General features: G+C 47.7%; 1 protein-coding gene across 1 annotated transcript; it reads left to right on the top strand.

The window, feature by feature from the left end:
* Positions 1–2,713: 2,713 nt before the first annotated feature.
* Positions 2,714–4,304, top strand: LOC136003258 (vitelline membrane outer layer protein 1-like). The gene is made up of 3 exons (XM_065658695.1): positions 2,714–2,884; positions 3,348–3,451; positions 4,010–4,304. The coding sequence occupies exons 1-3, from the start codon at positions 2,714–2,716 to the stop codon at positions 4,302–4,304; spliced, it is 570 nt and encodes a 189-aa protein (XP_065514767.1).
* Positions 4,305–8,744: the final 4,440 nt, after the last annotated feature.

Here is an 8,744-nt window from a genome sequence, read left to right as displayed (position 1 = left end):
AGGAGGAGCCAAAGGTGGAGACTATGGAAATGATCTCCCAGAACTCATTGTAATAAGAACCGCCTTCTCGGGGACAGGTTATGAATATGTATAGGCGTTCCTAGAACTTTCATGAATATGTAACACTTTACAGTATTTAACTAAGCTCACAGCTGCTGGAAATTTGCACACGTCTTTGGTGAAAATTATTTCCCCATGTGACCAGCGCTGAAATAAACATACCTGCTTTACAATCTTACAGGTTGTAAGGTCACTTTCCGCGCGTCACTTTCCCTGCCTGACTGGAGGACTGCAGGTTAACAGAAGAGAAAAAGAAGCAGTGAGTGAAGAGAAGAGCTTCTTTCAGATGAAAAAACATTCATTAGCAGAGATGTTGGAGACATCACTGGCTACTCGGGTAAGTTCAGTGTATGAGGAGGTTTGTCCAAAAGAACTCATTGGCCCTGCACCCCAGCAGCACAAATTCAACTCCTGATAGTGATCCCAGCATTTTCATTCTAGTCCATGCCTTACTCCTACAGCTGGGAAGGTGTCCTGTAGAAGAAAAAAAAAAATAAAGTCTTTTACTCAAGAAGAAGGTTCATCTCACTGGAGGTTTAAAAATTAATGAGAGACAAGAGAGGAAAACATAAAACTGAAATTAGTTCCTTGTTTGTTTTCTAGCTCCCCACTCTGAAGTTATAGAAATGCAGTGTCTGCTTCCTCCCACAGGCAGAGTTAATTACCAGCATGAATTGTTTTCACTGCTTCCTGCTGGAGTACCACAGAACCACTGACCCAGGGCCGCTGCCTCTGCCATGTCCTCCCCAGGCAGCCAAAAGGGAGCAACAAAAAAGCCAGGAAAGGTGCTGAGCAGGGTCTTTTCCCAGCCAGGATCTCCCTTTCCTACCTGCAGCAGCAGCACCACTGGAGCTGGAGGTCAGGCTGACTGACAGGAAACAGCAGAAGTTGTATGAAAGTGGAAGGCAAAGAAAACAGACCCTCTCAATAAGAGGGACTCAAATGGAGCAAGGTTCAGCTCCATGGATATGACTACAAACTGGAAAACCTCTCTACCTTTTTGGCAACTGCCAGTTCAGGCCTCCTCCCTCACCTAGCTCTTCTTCACTGCTTCTCCTTAAGATCCTTTTTCTGTTCTATGTGTCTCTGCCACTGCTCTACCCTAAAGCCATAACTCTCCACATATCCAGAAAGTCTCACCATTCAGCCAGCATGGTTAATTAAGAGGGTTGGTCAAATCATTTCTTCACAGCTCTTTACTGGATGTGGTACCTGGCAATGGCCCATTGCTCTTGCTGCAGTTGCTGCCACACTTATGAGGAAATCCAGTTGACATGTCAACTTAGAAATTCCTGTCTCTCCAGGAGTGGCAAAGTATTCATGAGCTACCATTCTTGAGACCAGGACCCTGACCACACAGCCCTTCATCCCTGTTCTCTTCTTTCTGACAGGTTCCTGCTGCCTATGGGGTACAAAGACACAAAAAGACATCTTCATCCTCTTTGTCTCCCGTGGGATGCCATGAGTAACTGAAGATCTTTGCAATTTTACCCAAGAGGGAACATCAGAGGATTTCAACTGAAAACAACAATTCCTGCTTCACCTGTATAAGGCAGCTGTTACAGAAGTAGTCTATTCCATTCTTCAGTAACCGAAGCCTGGAATAACTCTTTCTCGCTATGTTGGCTGTGCTGATATACACCTAACAGGACAACTCTCCCAGGCAGCATCATCACTGACTCTTCAATGGGACTGTGAGAAGCTTGACCTCCTACTCTGCAACTGCTCCCCGGATACCCAGGAATATTGCTGTCAGCAGAGGTTTCTTCTCTGCTAGTTCCTCTGGAGGAACAAGGCATACAGCAGAAACTCACATCTGAGTGGAACAACAGTAAAAGTAGGGGTCTGCTTGTGCTGGAAACTCCCACTGTTTCTGTATGTTCACACCTCCTAAAGATCCACCTGAGCAGCTGGGAGCTGTGGCTTCACAAGGAGCATGGAGTCCATGGGATGATGGGACCACATACAGTTTTGCTCCTGTTCCCCTGTCCCCAGTACAAAAAAGACATCAATAAGCTAGAATGAGTTCAGCAGAGGCCACATGAGATGGCTGGCAGCTAGAGCACTGCCCTGTGAGAAGGGGTTTCTATCCTTTACATTTAACATGTGTCCCAGAGCAAAATGCAATGACTTCCAGCGCAGGCACTTTCCTCAGTCCTAGTGAGACAGCAGGGAGAGAAGAAAAGTGATGGAGAGAAAGCAAGTGAGGACTCCCACAGGACAAATGACCCTTAGACCACTCCACTTCCATTCTGTCTCAGCTTCTTCAGAGGTTTCTTCCCCTCCCACCCCACCACTCCTCTTCCTACCTCACTCCCTCCAACACCCTCCTCTCAACACTGCCAGGACCCTCATCAAACTCACTGCACCCGCTTGGGGAGTGGTCCCAGATCTGTCCCCTTCCTTCACAGCCACAAGTCTGCACAACCCCGCAAGCCCCCTGGCCAGCACACCCTGGTGATACCTATTCTGCCTGGCAAGGGTGGCCCCACCACTGAGAGACAGGCAGTCAACAGGAACAGTACATAGCAACAACTAGCACTTGCGACGGGGTTTGTTGACACTCCCCAAGGACTCCCACCCACTGTCCAGGCTCATAAATTCCCCTGTGCCATCACCTACATGCAGAGAGGTGCCAAGCCGGTCCCCCACGATGCAGCTGCTCATCCTGGCCATCCTCTGCCTGCTGGGCTCCTATTGCGCCTTGGGCATGGCATCACGAGAGTATGAGTCCATCCTCACCGTGCCCAACGGAGGCCCCTGGGCCTCTTGGGGGTACCCACAGTTTTGCCGCAGTGGCTACGCTAAGGGATTTGAAGTGAAGGTAAGGTTTCACTCCTTCTTCAGGATGGAAAAAAACCTTCTGTGAAATGATGTTATTTTGTTCTGGTCTCAGTAGGGCTGGCCGCAACAATTTGTCCCATTGCAACAGTTTGCATTGTATCTGCATCACTCATGCAGGCTTACCAGCAAGAAATCTCTATTGCAGAGCAGCTATCCAGGCTCCCTGCCAGGGAGCGATTTCTCAGCAGAGGAGTCCATAGAGTGAGGGAAGATCGGGGTTCAATCTCCACAGTTCAGAGAAAAAGCAGAGGTGGGCAACAGCAAAAAGGTGTCCCTGAGAAATGCCCTGGAGCCGCCTCACAGCCCCACTCAGCAGCACTGACTGTGTCTCTGGAGCCCCCTACCATCCTTCATCAGGAGAGCTCACCTCATTGCTTCTTTTAAATGGAGGAGAGTGCTGACCACTCGCTGGTGATACTCCCATTTTCATCCCCTCTTCCAAGGTGGAGCCCTACCAGGGATTTTGGCTGTTTAGTGATGACACAGCTCTGAACGGCATCCACCCACTCTGCACTGACGGCACAGTCATCGAGTCCTCCGTGGGGCCGTATGTACTCTTTGCTTTCTTGTCCTCCTTCAGGTCAGCAGTTTCTGGACAGCACATAGGAAAACCTGTGTGATGGTTTCCCCATAGGCACCCACACCCCCTGTGAGGGTGGCTCCCCACCTTGCTTGAGGACGTGGGTGAGGTCCCCCTGGCCACAAAGTGTGAAGCTCTTTGGGTGGACATCTGGTCCTGCGGAGGGAACAATATGTACTTTAAAAGATGGAAGGGAGTTGAAAAAATCCAGATATTAAACCTGTACTTTCTCCTTTTCCTCAAATACTCACGTGGAAAAGGACATTAATGTTAAATAACAGGCACAAAGCAAGCAGCTGAACTCCTCAAAGGGTCTTGCAGAAACAGGACAGCCCATGCTGGATGGTGGCCAGGCATCCAGGGGTTGATGGGGAAGCCGAGTGAAACAGGTGCTTGTAGAAGAAACCCACTGTCCCTCTGTAGGTCCCCTGCCCTGCAAACGCTGGGTCGTAGGTGCATTGTGGTGTTGATTGCATCACAGCAGAGGCTAAATACATCTTGTTGAGTTGTTTTCTTCTCTGGCAGGTGGGGAAACTGGACCAAGGCCCAGCTCTGCCCCAGCAACAAGCTGGTTTCTTTCTCACTGCGTGTGGAAGGGAGACAGTACCTGGCTGATGACACGGCTGCCAACAATGTGAGGTTCACCTGCTCAGATGGGACACAGCTGGAAGGCTGTGGACTTTCAGGGGGTCACTTCGGCCCATGGAGCAGCAGCTGCAGCTCCGGGGCCATCTGTGGGCTCCAGACAAAGGTGGAAGTACCCCAGGGAGCTGAGGATGACACAGCTCTCAATGACATGAGAATCTTCTGCTGTGAATAAGTCCAATCCCCCACCCCATGATGGCATGTACCAAGTGATCCACCATTAAACCTTGAATCTGTCCTGCACAAGGAGAGGTGTGCATTTTTCTCCATCAAATTTTGTCAGAGGTAGCCTGATCTGTGGCGACAACACCCTGGGGGATTCATCCTGCCCCCATCCACCTGATGTGAGGTTGCTGCAGCTCCTTGCTCCTGGGTCCAGCCTGCAGCAAGGCTGAGGACGTGTTACCAGGAGGTGCATGTGCACACACGCACACAGATGGCCAGCCACTGATGAACACAGAGAGCAGTGACTTTATACACCCACACAGACTCATACACCCACACACTGCTCACACGCACACAGACAGCACAGGCAGCAGGTGTTGTTCCTCTCTGGCTGATCAGTATTAACATCCACTAGTGAAACATGTACCCACACATGGAAGATGGGTCTCTGCAGTAGCCGGCATCAGCTACTCAGCCTGCTCAGAGCTGGCCAAAGGCCCCAGTTTCCTCAGGTGTTGGCAGCAAACCCTCCAGCTCCTGAGGATCATGGTCCCACTTCTTCCCATAATAATTCTCACACGTTCCCACAACCCTCCTCCAGCAATCACATGGAGCAGGTTGGGGCTCTGTTGACACTACTGAGGCTACTGCTCCACCTGGTATTGCCTCCCTGATCCTCTCTGGATCTTTGTGTTCACTGTGGTCAGGCTTTGTAATAAATTCATAAACCAACAAATTCCTGGGGGTGAGCACAGCGGATGCCCACACTTGTAGGTAAGGCAGGAGGCAGGACTATAAGTGCTGGACAGTGAAGGAGGAGAAAAGGGATATCTGCCCTGGTTTCAAAGGAGAGGAAGGCCAGTTCTTCACCCTCTCTCCATTACAATGGTTACAATGTGGAGGGATGACTATCATTCATTCATCCATGAACAGGTTCAAATACACCATGCAGCTCCAGGCTCTAGCTCCGTGCCTCTCCTTCCAGTCTGCTCATCACAGCATCTCAACATCTCCAGGTGTCTGGTGCGAATCAGACAGCTTGAGGATTTTTGTTTCCAAGACTGCAGTAATTCACATGCAGTGAAATCAGAAGTGTACCATCATGTAAGTACCTTTCCTGAACCCACCACCATCTCCTTCAGCATCAAGACCTCCTGCTTAGCTCTTCCCTGCAGTTTGCATTTTGTTCTGCTTTCTAGAGCTGTAGGTAATACTTCACATGTGAGGACTCTGTCCATCGTAACAAGTGTGGGACATGGAGTAGCCACAAACCCAGTTCTCACAGGATCTTATGCAGGAACAAGATGATTGAAAAGTCATATGGTCCACACGCACAGGGAGGACTTGGGGAGGAAGGGAACAAACAGCAAGGACAAGGAGAGTTCCACAGTGAATTGCAAAGTTTTCAAGAACAAACCCTTTTCTCAGTGCCAAGAGTACAAAGAGGAGGCAGAAATCTGAGAAAGACATAGGAGGGAAGGAGAATATCTTTCACGCTAGTTCATTCGTAGGCATTTCCCACACTCACATAATTTAAATCTGCTTGCTATGGTATGCTCTCTGATAAGTGATTTTTGCCTAGGAAGATTGTGAAGGGTCATCAGTAGCATCTGTGAGCCAAGAGTTTCTGTGCACATATTGAACATCTGAACACACAGATCTAGCCAATTCAGTGTTACCTTTGTTTAATCCCTGCTGGGAGCCCAGATGTTTCTGAAGCATTAACCATGCCATCATTTGCCCTTACGCATCCGAACAGTCTGTCTGCCGCTTGGCATGTAGCCAAGAGAATTATAGAGTCATAGAATGGGTTGGGTTGGAAGAGACCTTAAAGATCATGTACTCCCAAACCCCCTGCCATGGGCAGGGACACCTTCCACCAGACCAGGTTGCTCAAAGCCCCATCTAACCTGGACTTGAACACTTCAGGGACGGGGCATTCACAGCTTCTCTGGGCAGCCTGTTCCAGTGTCTCAATACCTTCATGGTGAAGAATTTCTTCTTTATATCTAATCTAAACTTATACTCCTTCAGTTTAAAGCCATTACCCCTTGTCCCATCACTACATGCCCTTGTAGAACATCCCTCTGCAGCTTTCTTGTGGGTCCCCTTTAGGTACTGACTGGCTACTATAAGGTCTCCCCAGAGCCTTCTCTTCTCCAGGCTGAACAACCCTAACTCTCTCAGCCTGTCTTCACAGGAGAGGTGCTCCATTCCTCTGATCATTTTGGTGGAAGAAGCGTCACAACACATATATTTACAAGCATATTTAATCCTTTCCACCAAGACTTTGAAAACCCGGGTTTGAAACTCCAAGCTGTTACATTTTTAGTGCCCATTTCATTGCTTACCACATACTAATCTCAATCTACACCTATTCTGGTAAGCCACACAGAGCTATCTGTTATCTCAAGAGAACATCAGATCAAAAATCAAAAGAGAATCACTGAATACATGAGCTGGCAGCAAGGCCACTCATCCTTATGGGTGGATAACCAATTTTAAGAGATAAAGGCACTGTTGAGGCAGCTCAGTTTTCTATTACAGGAATCATTGTTTACAATCAGATATAGTACGAAAATTCATAAGTCAGCTTTTCTTGTAGAAAAAGGTTCCCCTAGAGCACTCTGAAATACACTGAGACAAAAAGATGGGATGCTTGTCATGAATGTCTCAAGAGGTTTTTACATTAGCGTTGTATTATTATATCACTTTCATATTATTCAGTTGAGTTGTTGTACACAGCACTTTGCATGGCATTAAACATGAAAGAGACTTTCTCTCTACACAGGGAGTTCCTGCAAGAGAATCAGTCTTAGAAGTCATTTTTTGGTCTTTCTGCTCAGCTCTTAGCCCTCCCCATCATAACAAAAATGCTTGATTGAGCTGAGTCCAAATGCAATGGCAGGTCCTTTTGAATAATAAATATCCCAGTTCCTGGGCTGACGAGATCTAACAGTGACATTCTGGAAGATAAATGCATGTCCATTACTCCTTCAAATTCATTATTTGAGTAATGTTGGATTTTGTACTGTGTATGCCACTACTCCTCAACAGTGAACACCAGGGTTTGCCACAGCCCACCACAAAGTGACAAGGCTCATGTCAAGCACTCGCTTCCTGTCCATTCACAGCAGCGTGTGGCCCCTCCCATCTCAGGAAAACCTGAATGGAGTACCTGACAGAACCCCAAGGCTTTTCAATAATGGTCCTGCTTCTTTTGCAGTTATTTACCTTGATGTACAGCAAGAGCTGGTTGAGATGTTTCATCTTAAGCCCCTCACTTCATGCTTATTTTGTCTTTAGGCACCATTGATGTTAAATAACCAGCAGCAGCTACTCTTCCCCCATTTACTGGGCAGAGCATACATGGTGCTCAAAATTTTATATGAAGATATTCACAGAAACACTTCCTAAAGATATGTAAGTTACGTGCAACAATGACCATTAACGAAGTAATGTCAGTTCTTCACATATATATGGTTTTGAGCACCTGGAGGATGGTGACTAGCTCTAAAATAACACTTAGGGTTCACCTTGTGAACAGTTTGTTGTAGCTGTGGAGCGATGGTGACCTTGTTCTACCCAAGCAACCAGTTTTCCTCCTTAGAAAGTCCTAGTTACTTCCCCAAATAGACTGATTCAGTCAGAGAAGTGTCAGTGGAGTTACACTGCAGTAAAGAAGTGCAACAGAGGATGTCCCAAAGCTATAATCTTTGTTAAGGGAATAGGTAGTAAAGTTAATACAATTATGTCATTTACACTCCAGCGGACAAAGCAGAAATCACAGAGGTCTCTACACAGCCTAGGCATGCACCTAGTTTCCTTGGGTGTACTGGCATGTTGTCCATAGACAGCTGTGACCTACCTCTGCTGTCGTGGTTAGCAGGATGTTGAGCCTGCAGCCATGGCCATCACCTCCCAGCAGCATTACCAGTCCAGCACCACGCTCATCACAGCTGTCCAGTACCCAGCCCAGAGCAGAGGCAGCACCACGCTCTTATCTGTTCAGAGCAAGCCTGCAAAGACAGACGTGCTTTTGTCCTCAGGCCTCACTCCCCAGGGCTCAGCACTGCTTTCACACTGCTCCCATGCTTTCTTCTACACCATATTTTTGTGTAGAACTTTCTACTCAAGCCTCTTTCTGTGCTAGACACAGGATAACACTCAAACCCCCTCCTCATTCACAAAATTCAGGGACAGGTAGAGAACAGGAGCACTGATGTGACACCTGCTTAAAGCAGCATTCACATTTTATTACTTGCATCTGATAGTCCGTGTACTGTCTCTTTTTGACTGTCTATTCTGGTGACAGACCTAACGTGTAAAAACCACAGTAATGGACCAGGACCCCTGTGCCAGTATGTGCTGTGGAACCAAGGAGCAGAAGGATGGCACATGCTCTAATCTTTGTTGCAATTTGAGCACGCACATTTGCATGCATCCTCAT

The sequence above is a fragment of the Caloenas nicobarica genome, chromosome 1, assembly GCF_036013445.1.
Source record: "Caloenas nicobarica isolate bCalNic1 chromosome 1, bCalNic1.hap1, whole genome shotgun sequence".
In the NCBI taxonomy this organism is placed as follows: Eukaryota; Metazoa; Chordata; class Aves; order Columbiformes; family Columbidae; genus Caloenas; species Caloenas nicobarica.
This window is presented reverse-complemented; position numbering and strand designations above follow the sequence as displayed.

Excerpts from the sequence above, each read along its gene's own strand:
- LOC136003258 (XM_065658695.1), top strand. The coding sequence starts at position 2,714 with ATGCAGCTGCTCATCCTGGCCATCCTCTGCCTGCTGGGCTCCTATTGC. Across the intron at positions 2,885-3,347 it reads CTAAGGGATTTGAAGTGAAG|GTGGAGCCCTACCAGGGATT; the intron begins GTAAGGTTTCAC and ends CCCTCTTCCAAG. Across the intron at positions 3,452-4,009 it reads ATCGAGTCCTCCGTGGGGCC|GTGGGGAAACTGGACCAAGG; the intron begins GTATGTACTCTT and ends CTTCTCTGGCAG.